This window comes from Hemicordylus capensis, chromosome 7 (genome assembly GCF_027244095.1).
Source record: "Hemicordylus capensis ecotype Gifberg chromosome 7, rHemCap1.1.pri, whole genome shotgun sequence".
NCBI classification, from domain to species: Eukaryota; Metazoa; Chordata; class Lepidosauria; order Squamata; family Cordylidae; genus Hemicordylus; species Hemicordylus capensis.
Window position 1 is genome coordinate 20,230,555 of NC_069663.1, and position 13,449 is coordinate 20,244,003.

General features: G+C 50.8%; 1 protein-coding gene across 2 annotated transcripts in view; it reads right to left on the minus strand.

Moving 5' to 3' along the window:
- Positions 1-55: 55 nt before the first annotated feature.
- The window catches only part of HPN (hepsin), a 46,085-nt gene continuing 32,691 nt past the window's right edge, over positions 56-13,449 (minus strand). For both annotated transcript variants that reach the window (XM_053268809.1, XM_053268810.1), the window contains 6 exons: positions 12,878-13,043; positions 11,884-12,074; positions 9,601-9,696; positions 7,674-7,816; positions 6,381-6,545; positions 56-5,598 (listed from right to left, as the gene is read on the minus strand). In XM_053268809.1, coding sequence (XP_053124784.1) covers positions 5,560-5,598; positions 6,381-6,545; positions 7,674-7,816; positions 9,601-9,696; positions 11,884-12,074; positions 12,878-13,043 — 800 coding nt within the window. In that variant the 3' untranslated portion in view covers positions 56-5,559. The remainder of the gene's footprint in view (positions 5,599-6,380; positions 6,546-7,673; positions 7,817-9,600; positions 9,697-11,883; positions 12,075-12,877; positions 13,044-13,449) is intronic.

Genomic DNA, 13,449 nt, shown 5'->3' on the forward strand with positions numbered 1-13,449 from the left:
TGGGCAGGGGTGGGGATTCCTGACAAACTCTGTGATAGAATCCAGGAGCCATCTATAATCAAAACCAGTTTTATTTCCAAAAATCGTCATAATTGCATAAATATATACAATCTGTGCGAACTGATTCAGGGTCATGTAAGACAATAAAGAGTCAATACTGTGGTCTATTTACAATAGAAGAAAGCACCAAGGAATGTTCTGGATACTCCTTGGCCCCAGAGAGGCATTGACCTTAGCCATGTGCAAACAGAACACTTCATTTTAGTTAGGACATCAGAAGTATCCAATTGGTTGGACCTCTAACTTACGAATCATCACCAAATCAATTGGAATGTGTTTGTGTGTGCAACTGTGCATGGTTAAACCCAAGGGGGACAGTTGCTTCAGGACCATGCGATCAAGTGCTTGTACATCTGGAGGGTGTGGGTGGAAAGAGGGTGACCCCCATAATTTCCAGTAGGTACAGCCTCAATCTAATCCTTAATGGCACTGCCAGGACAGAAACTGAGCTGCTCTCTCACTATCTGCCAACACAACACATCCAAGGCTTTTACCAGAGAGCTGGAGGGACAGAGTGGCCTCACACTCTCTGCCGACAGAGAATCACAGCAGCTGTCACTTTAATGCTGGGCATTTAGGCTGTCTGTTACTCTCGTCTTTTCCCAATTCAATGCCTATGCAACGAATACAAGAAGTCAGGCTGTTAGAGGCTGCTTCAGATCAGAGGATCAGGTTGCACAGTTGGATTCTCAAGAAATCCATGGAGCCAGCCGCACAAATGCAGGGCATCAGTCCCACCTCAAGAGACCTATGCTCATCGTGATTTCTGGCAACGTCTACCCCACCAGAGATGGAAAGTAGGTGATAGCATTGTAGCATTTACAGCTGTTTATGTGTGTGATCACCCCCTTCTTCATCTCAACCCTCAAACGATAAGGGTGAAATTGCATTCTCTCTCTCTCTCTCTCTTTTTTTTTTTGCACAGAGAAAAGAGGGTAAGAATGAATAAATTGTTGCACTCTCTCCCTGGAGTAATCTTTGGAGGACATCCCTGCCAGTTCTCATTTCCATTCCTCTGACAACATTGATGAAATCTTATAGTCATTTGGGTTTTTTTCTTAAAGAGCTTTTGAAACACCACTGCACGTTTGGCAACTGCAGACCCGGACAATAAAAGTGTGATAACACGCTGAACAGCACTGCAATGTGATCACCTATTTTCCAGCTCTAAGGATATAGACTTTGTCAAGAAAACACAATGAGCATTCATCCCCCCAGATGGTACTGAGCACCGCAGCTGGTTCATGCACTAAAAGACACACAGAGCCCCACTTGATGGCCAAGTCTTCAGAGAGAGTCAAAATAATATTCACGGACAATCAAGAAAAGCAGACTAGAAGGCAGACAAAACAGATACAGAACTGCGGTATCATCTCTCTCTCTCTCTCTCTCTCTCTCTCTCTCTCGGCCCATGCCTTCCCTCATCCAAAAGGGGGAGTCTGGTGAGAGTATCCCCCCAACTAGTTATCCTTCTAACAAGGATTCCCAGATGTTGTTGACTACAACTCCCAGAATCCCCAGCTGCAGTGGCTTGGGCTTGGGCATTCTGGGAGTTGTAGTCAACAGCATCTGGGAATCCCTGTTAGAGGAAACACTGACCCCCAACAGTATTCTCCCATGCCCGCTGTCCTCTCTCCCCGCATCAGCCTAAAAGAAGGTAGACACCACAGTCCAAGAAGCAGAAAAGTTATAGAACCAAAAAAAGGCCTATTCACATATGTTATGTTCAACACTCATACAAGTGTCCGCTGCTAACTGAGCAAAGAGGCATCTTTAAAAGTGGGGATTCTCTTTATTTGATCCAACCCTCCAGTGGCTGTTGCTAGGGTCTGTCTCATGTTTCTTTTTCGATTGTCAGACGTTGGGGACAGGGATCCATCTTTATTTATTTTTACAGTCATCCCTCGCCAATTCCCAATCACTGTTTCCCAATTATGGTTTTAAGTATCTGCGACTGGGAAATTGTGGCAGGTCTGCCCAACCACAATCCAAGTATCCACGGTTTGGCGAGATTTGTGGTGGGTTGTGTTTGTTTTTTGCAATTTCTGGGGCTCAGGGATGATTTTCAAGGGTTCAGGAGTGATTTTTTTTCTATTTTAAACTGTATTTTGCAAACCTTTCGCAACCATGATTCCCCTAACACCCCACCCCCATTTCCCATTGGTTTTAATACCTTGCCAACCACAAATTCACCAACAGCGAGGTTTTCCCAGAACGGAACCCTCGTGGTTGATGAGGGGTGACTGCATTTCTCTATGTAAACCACTTTGGGAACTTTTGTTGAAAAGCGGTATAAATAAATATCTTTCACCGTACAGTGTACACTGGTACAGTCATTCCCATGTTCTGTTGAACACAGTCACAGAAGTACACTTCCTGTCTGTACCATGCATTTGAAGGCCTGTATCCACCCCTAAAATAGATGCAGGTACAGTCATTCACACAAACACCTGTATGAGTGTGCAGGCATCTGTACACTCGTCCAGCATAATGTCTGTATCAGGTTCAAGTCTCTGGGTGATGGAGGAAGTCGCTGTGTAGATTACCTTCCTGTCCCAGCATGCATTTAAACTTAATGAGAAATGCCAGTTTTTATACATATTTAAAACTGGGGGGTGGGGGTTTTCAAATTGGGGGCTTCACTTTGGAACTCGCTATCTTTACAACCCCAGGGCACTGGAGTGGATCCACCTTGGAGTTTGGACTCATGACACGCTTGCCAAGAGGCAGATCAGCACTGATGTGTCCCGACTCTGTCCAGACTTCTTAAGAGAGCCAAGAACATCCAGTACATCACTGTTTACTGTGCAGTTGCTATTGCCTTCTGTGTTGTTCTGTTGGCTCACCCACGAGGAAAGGGGGTGCCCATGCATGGCCACAGTCCCAAGTACAAGGGCATACCCGCAAACAGCCCCACAAACCAAAGCTCTGACAACTGCTCTATCCCCAGCCCTCGGCCATAATTCTCCTCCGCAATTCAAGAGCCATCTCACACGCAAAGTTGAAAAAGCAGCGCCTGCTCCCTGTTTGCTTGGTAAGAAAAAGGGTAAAAATTTTAAATACACACACAAACACCAAAACCACGTTCCTTGCTCAGAAGGCTCATTCACACGACAAATGCCTCCCTGCAGTCATCAGATGTCCACATCACTAGCACAAGAGAAGTTCAAAAGCAATTTGAGCCCATCACTTCACCCAAACACATGCGCACACACAGACACATCTTAACACAGCATTTCTAGAACTTTTGCAACACACCCCTGCTTCTATGACACTTGCCAAATTCCTACCTCAACCTCCCAGCAGCCAGCTCTTCTGTAGGTGAGCACAAGGAGAGCTGGTCTTGTGGTAGCAAGCATGACTTGTCCCCTTAGCTAAGCTGGGTCCGCCCTGGTTGCATATGAATGGGAGACTTGATTTGTGAGCACAATAAGACATTCCCCTTAGGGGATGGAGCTGCTCTGGGATGAGCATCTAGGTTCCAAGTTCCTTCCCTGGCAGCATTCCCAAGATAGGGCAGAGAGAGACTCCTGCCTGCAACCTTGGAGAAGCCGCTGCCAGTCTGTGAAGACAATACTGAGCTAAATAGACCAATGGTCTGACTCAGTATATGGCAGCTTCCTATGTTCCTAAGGAAGCCTTGCACACAGCTGCATGTGTGCATACATTATGCAGTCTGCAATTAAAGCTCTGTGGCTCAGGGCACTAAACCAATGCTGACATTACAACAGATCTGAACTGGGCATCTTGGATCCCCTCCTTAAAATCAGCTAGGCAGTAAAGGAGGCAACTGAGGGCAGGTGTGATCAGAAGCTCCCAAACATTTCCTCCCCTTCTGCAGGATCCCTGCAATTCCCATTTTGGCAGCTGCAAAGCTAAATCTTTGCATCAGGGAGGAAAATACTTCTCACCCTGCCTGCTACAGGATCCTCTCCCTCCCAGAAACACTGTGCCCTTCTCCCACCTCCAGGTGCCTTCGAGACGCCGGGTGGGGAGACTGCCCCACAGTATGAGAATCTGTCCCTTAACCCTACCTCCCAACCCTTAGGAATATAGGGAGCTGCTATAGACTGAGTCTGACCAGTGGTCCATCTAGCTCCATATTGTCAACACTGGCAGAGGCTGGGTTTTCAGGCAGGAGACTTTCCGAATCCTACTTGGGAGATGACAGGGATTGAGCCTGGGACCTTCTCAGGGCTCTATGGGGAATATCTTACAGCAGACAGTGCTCCTATATAGTCACCCATCCAAATGCAAACCAAGGCAAGTCCTGCTTAGCAGTCCTGTAACGGGGGGGCGGGGAAGACTAGGGCAGGTGCAGCCCCCCTAATTTTCCCTGTCCCCCCCTCTAATATTTTTTTACAAATTGGTGCCCTACACCGCAAGCTGTCTTTAAAAGACCAGAGAAACTGCTCTCCCTACTTTTTTCTGGTGTCCGTCCCCAAACATTCAAAGGCTGCAGAGGGGATAACTCACAGTTGCTACCATAAGACCAGCTCTCCAGCCCTTCCCCTGAATTTGGGAGAGGTGGGAACAGGATCCCTCCTCTCCGCCCCAATTATCTCAGGATTTTACCAAAACTCAGCCTGAAGGAGACAGAAACAGCAGGTCCAATCCCACAAAGAGAAGACAGACTCCCAGGGAAGGCCATCCCCAAAAAGGCGCTGAGAAACGGGCCATATTCAAGATCGCCTCTCTTTGGAGGAAAGGCTCTGTACAGAAGGTTTGCAACATTGCAGCAAGGTCAGGGGAAATTCACAGGTGGGTGGCAATGTTTCCCCCTGCTCTGTAGCTCCCAGCTAGCGCAGAGAAGATTGGGATCCTTTATCTATCGGAGGCCTCCTGGATTGTCCAGGGGTGGAGGGACGGGGGATAACAGTAGCCCTTAAGAGAGGGGCCGTCCCCTCTGTTTTGCCTTCCATGGACCAGAAATGCACTTGATCTGGACATTGAGCTACAACCAGGTAAGTGTCCTCATTAACCGCTCAGCCAATCACAGGTAATCTGGATTGCTTGGAAGGTGGGGGGGGGACAACACTAGCCCTTAAGACAAGGGCTGTCCCCCCACCCCCCACTTTTGTTTTTTTGCTTTTTGCCTTCTGTTGACCAGAAATGCACAAGAGCTGGACAACTTCAGTAAACCACTCAGCCAATCCCAGGAGCCCCAGGAAGAAAGGCGGGAACCCCATTCAACGAGCAGAAGCATCCTTCCGACAGGCCGACACAGTGGAGGCAGCGGATTGGCCGGCGGGCGGACGCCAGCAATGCACGGTGGCCACGGCAACTGGCAAGGACCTCCCTGCCTCGTTCCAGGAAGCCCTGGGCCTGGCCAAAGGGAATCGTCCAGTGTGGCTACGTGTGTGTCCCCTTTCAAATGTGTCCTCTTTGGGTGTTTTGTTTTTTGTCCTTCTGTTGGAACGCAGCGGCGTCTCGCTGGAAGGGGAGGAGGGTGGCGAGGCCGTGGCGAGGCCGTGGCGCAGCGTCGCGCTTCCTGGGGCTTCAGTCCTGGACCACCATCCCGGTGGCATGAGAATGAATCTGCAGAGGAGAGCAAGAGAGATGGGTGAGCTGCTATTTCCATCACCTGTTTCACAGCCTGTGAGCCAGACCCACAGATATCGGCCACTGGTACCATCTCAGGGGGAAAAGGAGAACATAAGAGCATAAGAACAGCCCGACTGGACCAGGCCCAAGGCCTGTCTAGTCCAACCAATCAATCGTCTTTATTACGGTCATAAAGGTAAAGTGTGGCGTCGAGCCGGTGTCGACTCCTGGAGACCACAGAGCTTGGGTTGTGGTTGTCTTTGGTAGAATCCAGGAGGGGTTGACCATTGCCTCCTCCCACACAGTATGAGATGATGCCTTTCAGCCTCTTCCTAGATCGCTGCTGCCCGATAGAGGTGTTCCCCATAGTCTGGGAAACATACCAGTGGGGATTCGAACCGGCAACCTCTGGCTTGCTAGTCAAGTCATTTCCCCACTGCCAAAAGTCATTGTGAGCTTCAGAGGCAAGATGCCTCTCAATACCAATTGCAGGGGAGCAACCGCAGGAGAGGGGGCATGCCCTCCGCTCTTGCCTGTGGACTCCGCTGAGGCATCTGGTGGGCCACTGTGGGAGACAGGATGCTGGACCAGATTCCCTTCCCTCCGCTGTTTTAAAAGGCAGGTATCGAAGGACTCCAATTGGAGAGAGGCTAGGCCCCTGCCACACTGGGCAGGTAGAAACCACCGAGCCTGTTCCCCTCCACGGCCCCTTCTATAGAGACAGTCGCGCTAAGCATATTCTGCCGCTATTAACTAAGTACCCCGGGTGCCCTCACCTTCATGGCTCGGTAGATCCACCCCTGGAAATCATTGACTTTGGTGTAGACGCCTGGCTTGTTGGCCAAGGCACAACCCGTGCCCCAGCTCACGATGCCACAGAGCCGCCAGCGAGGCGTCCGGGAGATACCATCCTCACACACAAAGGGGCCGCCACTGTCGCCCTGCCACAAGGAAGAAAAGAGGGGTCAGAATCTGGGACGGGGCTGCAGCTCCACGTTAGGCCCCCTGTTTTGCATGCAGAAGGTCCCCGGTTCAATCCCTGGCAATATCTCCCGGTAGGGCTGGGAGAGACTCCTGCCTGGAACCTGGGAGAGCTACTGCCAGTCAGAGTAGACAAATACTGAGCTAGATGGACCAGTGGTCTGACTCAGCATCAGGCAGCTTTCTAAGGAGCAGGCTCAGTGGTAGAGCACCTGCTTGGCCTGCAGAAGGCCCCAGGTTCAATCCCTGGTGTCTCCAGATAGGGCTGAGGGAGACTCCTGCCCGAAACCTCAGAGAGCCATTGCTTAATTTCAGTCCTTGGCCAGCAAAAATCAATTCAAAGGGAAGGGTCCTCTCCAGTGCTCCCTCTCACAGGGATTCCCAGTTGTTGTGGACTACAACTCCCAGAATCCCCAGCTGCGATGCCTTTTGCTTGGGGATTCTGGGAGTTGTCGTCTACAACATCTGGGAATCCCTGTTAGAGGGGACAGTGGCCAGCACCACTTCATGCCAGGGGGACTGTGCAGAGTATTCAGCTTGGGCTGAAGCTTCACCCAGGCCCAATAAGCCACGAGTCAGCAAGCCACACTTAGGGAATCACCCCCAGACTTCACAATCATAGGAACATAGGAAACTGCCATATACTGAGTCAGACCATTGGTCTATCTAGCTCAGTATCGTCTTCACAGACTGGCAGCGGCTTCTCCAAGGTTGCAGGCAGGAATCTCTCTCAGCCCTATCTTGGAGAAGCCAGGGAGGGAACTTGAAACCTTCATGCTCTTCCCAGAGCGGCTCCATCCCCTGAAGGGAATATCTTGCAGTGCTCACACATCAAGTCTCCCATTCAGATGCAACCAGGGCAGACCCTGCTTAGCTATGGGGACAAGTCATGCTTGCTACCACAAGACCAGCTCTCCTCTCCTGACCAGCTCTCCTCTCAATCAAGGACACTGACCTGGATTACTTGCCTTAGTATGCCAGCAAGTGGATCTGTGGATGCCTGCCTTTAACACACATGTGCCCGCACACACCATAAATATTTCACCCTCTCTTTCTTATTCCCACCCTGCTCCCCTGTTCAGCCCCACCTGGCATGCGTCTGTGCCGCCAGCCGCAAAACCGGCACAGAACATCCTGGGCCTGATCTGGCTGCCATAGTAGTCGGGGCTGTTGCAGATGCTGGTGCTGATGATGGGGACGCTGGCCTCCTGGAGCACATCCGACTGCTGCCCTGTGAAGAGAGAGGGTTGAGCCCAGGGCTGGATTTGGGCACATGCTAGGTCAGCTGCAGCACTGGGCCTTGCATTAGGAGGGGCCTCTGAATACCAGGTACATGACTCCATTGTGGGAGAGCACCTGGGAGCAGTGTTCCCTCTAACAGGGACTCCCAGATGTTGTTGACTATAACTCCCAGAATCCCCAGCTGCAATGGATTTTGCTTGGGGATTCTGGGAGTTGTAGTCAACAGCATCTGGGAATGCCTGTTAGAGGGAACACTGGAATATAGGAACGTAGGAAGCTGCCATATACTGAGTCAGACCATTGGTCTATCTAGCTCAGTATTGTCTTCACAGACTGGCAGCAGCTTCTCCAAGGTTGCAGGCAGGAATCTCTCTCAGCCCTATCTTGGAGATGCTGCCAGGGAGGGAACTTGGGACCTTCTGCTCTTCCCAGAGCAGCTCCATCCCCTGAAGGGAGTATCTTACAGTGCTCACACTTCTAGCCTCCCTTTCATATGCAACCAGGATGGACCCTGCTTAGCTAAGAGGACAAGTCATGCTTGCTACCACAAGACCAGCTCTCCTCTCCTGAGACCATCTCCCACTGCCTGGGAGAGCGCCTTCTTCTGCATGATCCGCCCCACACATCAAGGTCTTCAAGAGAGGACCATCTCCAGATGCCACCTGCTCGTCTGGAGGCGACTTGAGAACGGCCTTCTCTGTAGTCACTCCTTGGCTATGGAATCTGCTCCCAATAGATGTTCGTGGCTTAACATCTTTACCAGCCTTTAAATCAGTCCTTAAGACACATTTTTTTAGCCAGGCATTTAGTAATCTTGGAATGTTTTAAATTGTTTTAACAGCTTGTCTTGTTTGATTTTTGTGGTGTTTATTTTTGTGAACTGCCTGGAGCCTTTGAAGTCAGGCGGCATATAAATTAAATAAATACTTACAAATACTGTGTACATACTACACAGACACCCCCATCCCTTCCTTGCTCTCAGGCAATACCAGCACCTCTGAATATCAGCATTTAATCCTCCTTGAAGCTCAGATCCTTCAACTAGCATGCCTGTAACCAGAGTTGCTTTTACTCACTGCTATGGGAGGTGGGGCGGGGGGGCGTGGAATTAAAGTTCTATGTCAGAAGTGCTACACCAGGAAGAGATGAATTCTGCAGTTCCTGTCGTGTGTGTGTGTGTGTGTGCTGGCACCGTGTATACAATTCTGCTTCAGCTGGTTATGGGATGTGTTTCAAAAGTGACACAAACTGGGATCACCTCTGGAAATCCTGTTCAGAGCTTCCCTTTGGCTTCTGAAATTTTGTAAAGGCTGACCCATGTAATTTAAACCTGCTATTTAATGAATGAGACAGACAAAAAGAGAAAAGTATAGTAGGTCCGGCTTTTCAGAGGAATTAAAGAGCTCTCTGTGGAATACAGTCAGTCCTGTCCACCACAACTGGAGAGGAGAGCTGGTCTTGTGGGAGCAAGCACGTCTTGTCCCCCTAGCTAAGCAGGGTCTGCCCTGGTTGCCTATGAATGGGGGACTAGAAGTGTGAGCACTGTAAGATATTCCCCTCAGGGGATGGAACAGAAGATCTCAAGTTCCCTCCCTAGCTTCTCCAAGCTAGGGCTGAGAGATATTCCTGCCTGCAACCTTGGAGAAGCTGCTGCCCGTCTGTGTAGGCAATACTGAGCTAGATAGACCAATGGTCTGACTCAGTATATGGCAGCTTCCTACATTCCTAAGTCATAGCAGCTGCTGCCATCTAGTGGCTGCAAGAGAGACTCACCATAATATTGTGTGTTGCCCCATCCCGTCACTGTACAGACCTTGCCGTCCACCAGAGGTTGGCCCAGTGCTGGCAGGCAGATGGGCTGGATGTATTCTGTGGAGGGAAAATATCCCCATCAGGGCAACCCGTTTTTCTGCTCACACCCTTTTCTCTTGCACACATACACCTACCCACAGGCAAGCAAAATGTCCATGGAAAGAAAACAACAACTTGTCCGTTGATACCCTAAACCCTTTCCTCTCTGCAAAATGACTGCTACCTTACCCTAATCATTGGGGGGCAGTGATTAAAAAAAAGTGGGGTGAGAACATACAGAGAGCTGCAAGTGCAACAATGCTTATCGCCTACTTTCCATATCGAAGCAGGTGAAAACCAGTCGTAGGGGAGCAACAGCTGGAACGGGGTATGTCTTCACCTCTTGCCTGTGGGCTTCTCAGAGGCTTCAGGTGGGCCACTAGAGAGGCCTTGGGTCTGGGGTTGCAAACACTGTGTCGGTTGAAATCGGGACGCGGGGGCGGGGCCACCTAGGGGCAGGGCTTGTCTTGGCCCCAGGTGGCAGCCGCTGCTGGGCACGCTCAGTGTCACCACCAGCTGGAAGGAGGAGCCGGCAGGAGGTCACTGCCGGAGGAAAGTGAAACTGACTCCTCTCCGAGGGACTGCACATGGCATGCCGCACCTGGGGGAAGGAGAGAGTCAGAGGTGGCATTGCTTCTGGCTGTGGGTGCCGCTGCTGCCTGCTACCAAAATGTGGGGGAAATGTAAAACATTTCCTCCCTAAAATGCGGGGTGCCCTGTATAGATCAGGAGAGTCAGTAAGCCTACTTGGGTCTGACAGGATGCTGGACTAGATAGGCCTTGGGTCTGACCCATCAGGGCTGTACTTCGATAAACACTGCCCCAAATCACTGTGACGATTTGTCCCCTGTGATGCTAGTGATGGTCAAAACTTGTGGGCCTGCCTCATGGGATTACCTCACTTCCTGTTAGAGCAGGCCGGCTCAACTTCAGCCCTGCTGCAGATGTTGGCCTACAACTACCCATAATCCCTGGCTCTTGGCCACTGTGGCTGGGGAATTATGGGAGTTGTCGTCCAAAAACAGCTGGAGGGGTGTGCTAAGTTGAGCAGGTCTGTGTTAAGAGTTTATAATCGGCCAGGAACAAAAAAGTCCTGGCTATATTTTTTAATATTTTATTGTGCACTTCAGGGCCAGTTCCCTGAGAAGCAAGAGGCAAGGACGTCTTGTTCTCTCTCATCGTCAACATGAGAATAAATATTCATTGTTGTAGAAGCTTTTGCTATTGGGCTGTACCCCCAGACTATACAAAACACAGTGACCACTAGAACCAGAGGGTTCCAACCCAGGCCCACCCAGGCACCAGAATATTTTATGCCCTGGGTTGGCAACTCAACCTCCTGTTCCCATCTGAAAGTTGGTATTTGAGTGGAAAGTCCATGAAACAGATAGGGTGAGATGTTCTTGTCATGACCCTGAATACAAGACCACCCCGCGGGCCCCCCCCCATGATACACTTGGGGATGAGGCAGAGAGTTCTGTGGGGATTAGATGGGTTGGGAACAAGCTATTACGCAGACCAGTTAGGGTGGCCTCTTGCTATCATGATCCCTGCACAGGGAAACTCAAGCCAACATCCCCACCTTGACCCAAGGACACAGTCCTTCTTGGGTCCTCTGATTCAAAGAAGATCCCTGAGGACCTGCCGATCATAGCAGAGGCTCCCCGCCCCCACCCTCACTTGATCAAGCGCTTGAAGAATTGGACAGTGCCCCTTTAAGGGGTGGAACCTTCCCAGAAAAAGAGGAGGGGCCAATTCACCCTGCCTCCTATAAATACCAATAGTCTGCTGCTGGGCTTTGCTGGAGCAACATCACCTTATGCTGTACTATCCAGCTCCATTACTTTGCTTGGCTCTAGTCCTCGGAGCTGTCCATGGTCTGGTACCTTTGTGGAGACTCCAGCTCAGCCTAGATGAGGACGGCTGTACATCCACATCCCTCTGACACAAGACACTGCTCGCTACCCAGACGGCCACATTCATGACGACAATCAAATTGCATTCAGATGGCACCTTTTTACTCACAAGGCTGCTTATTCCCATAGGCCAGGGGGGAGGCCACCTTGCCTCTCCAGTTGCTGAAATCCAGCCAACAAGAAATGTATTGTGGCTGAGGAGGAGGGCAGCTGAATGTTCAACAAGAGCTGGAGAGCCAAGGTAGATCATCATGTGGGCTTTGGACACCTCCCGCCACCTTGCTCTCACCGTTAAAAGTCAGGGGCTTTTCCAAATGCATCAAGGCAATGTCGTTGCTGTTCTCCTCGCTGTTGGGATCCAGGAAGGGCTGGTACCCGCCATGGTACACGACGCTTGTCACCCCCACCTGCATCCCCTTGGTGGAGAGCTGGGAGACGGCACCCATGAACACCTTCCACCGGCCCACCGCCCGATTCCTCCTGCAGAGATGGGGAGACCCCAAAGAGACAAAGTGAGATGGAAAGAGGACAACCAGGCTGGCAGGGTTGGTTGCTGAGTGAGGGGCAGATGAAAGCACGGGAAGCAAGCTTCCCAGATCAATACTCCTAGCCCTTGGAACAAGGTTCCCTGTGACAGGGGTTCCCAGATGTTGTTGACCACAACTCCCAGAATCCCCAGGCAGAGGCCACTGCAGCTAGGGATGACGGGAGCTGTGGTCAACAGTATCTGGGAGTCCCTGTTAACAGGGGATCCTGTGAATGTAAAAGGGGAGGAAGGAGAGACTAGTGATAAAATAAACTAGGGTACATCATTCCACTTTGTTCCCTGGATTGTGGTGCTTACTTTCAGCCTAACCTACTAGGGATGTGCCCGAAAGTTATTCGGTGCCTGGCAAGGGTGGTACTTTAAGGGTGGGGGCGGGTATACTCACCCCTCCCGCCGCATTTCCCCCGCCAGCGCTCCATCATTTTCAAGCCCCTTGGGGGAGCAGGGTTCCTCCCTGCCGCCCCCTGCCCTCATCAGCCAGAGGTGGCGATCGCGCATGTGCCCATCCTAACCCAGGGCTGCACAACTTCAACCCTTCTGCAGATGTTGGAATATAACGCTCACCATCCCAGACTATTGGCACTGGTGGGATGATGGGAGTTGTCGTCCAACAACAGCCGGACAGCCAAAGTTGTGCAGCTCTGCCCTAAACCTTTGGAGTCAGTTCCTGACACCTGGTAACCTCATGAAGCTGGGAACAGTCAACCTCCTAACACGGATCCGGGCCAGGGCTTACTCCGGGAAGCAATGTGCGGCGGTGACGAGCCACTCGTTCGAGATGATGGAGCCGCCACAAAGGTGAGTGTCGTCGTAGCGCAGGCTGACTTGCCACGGCCACTTGCCCAAGCTGGCATCTTGGCCCCCCACAATCCGGTCCACGGACAACTTTCTGCGGCCGCAGTCTGCAAGACACGTGGCAGGCGTTAGTTCTGCAAGAGGCAGCCTACAGACCTTAGGCCCAAATCGGGGCTGGAAACATCCCTGGCATTCCAATAGTGGCGCCGAAATTTTGCATCTCTACACACAGGACTAGCACCTTTAAAAAAATTGTTCTGACATCTAGGAATTTGAAACATTTTTCCAGCCCAGCTCAAAGGATTGTTTAGCCCACTTTCCTCAATTTGGACCAAATTTGGTACACTTGTGTGGACATACAGGGACACAAGTGTGTTGTTTGTGATGATGTTGTCCACCCCATGCAACATGGTGGATGTGTGAACATTTGAGCAGAAGTGGAATAACTTGTGAAGCTGGTAACTATCAATTAAGATCATAGCAGAAGGCAAGTAGGCAGATTAGTTCTTACCA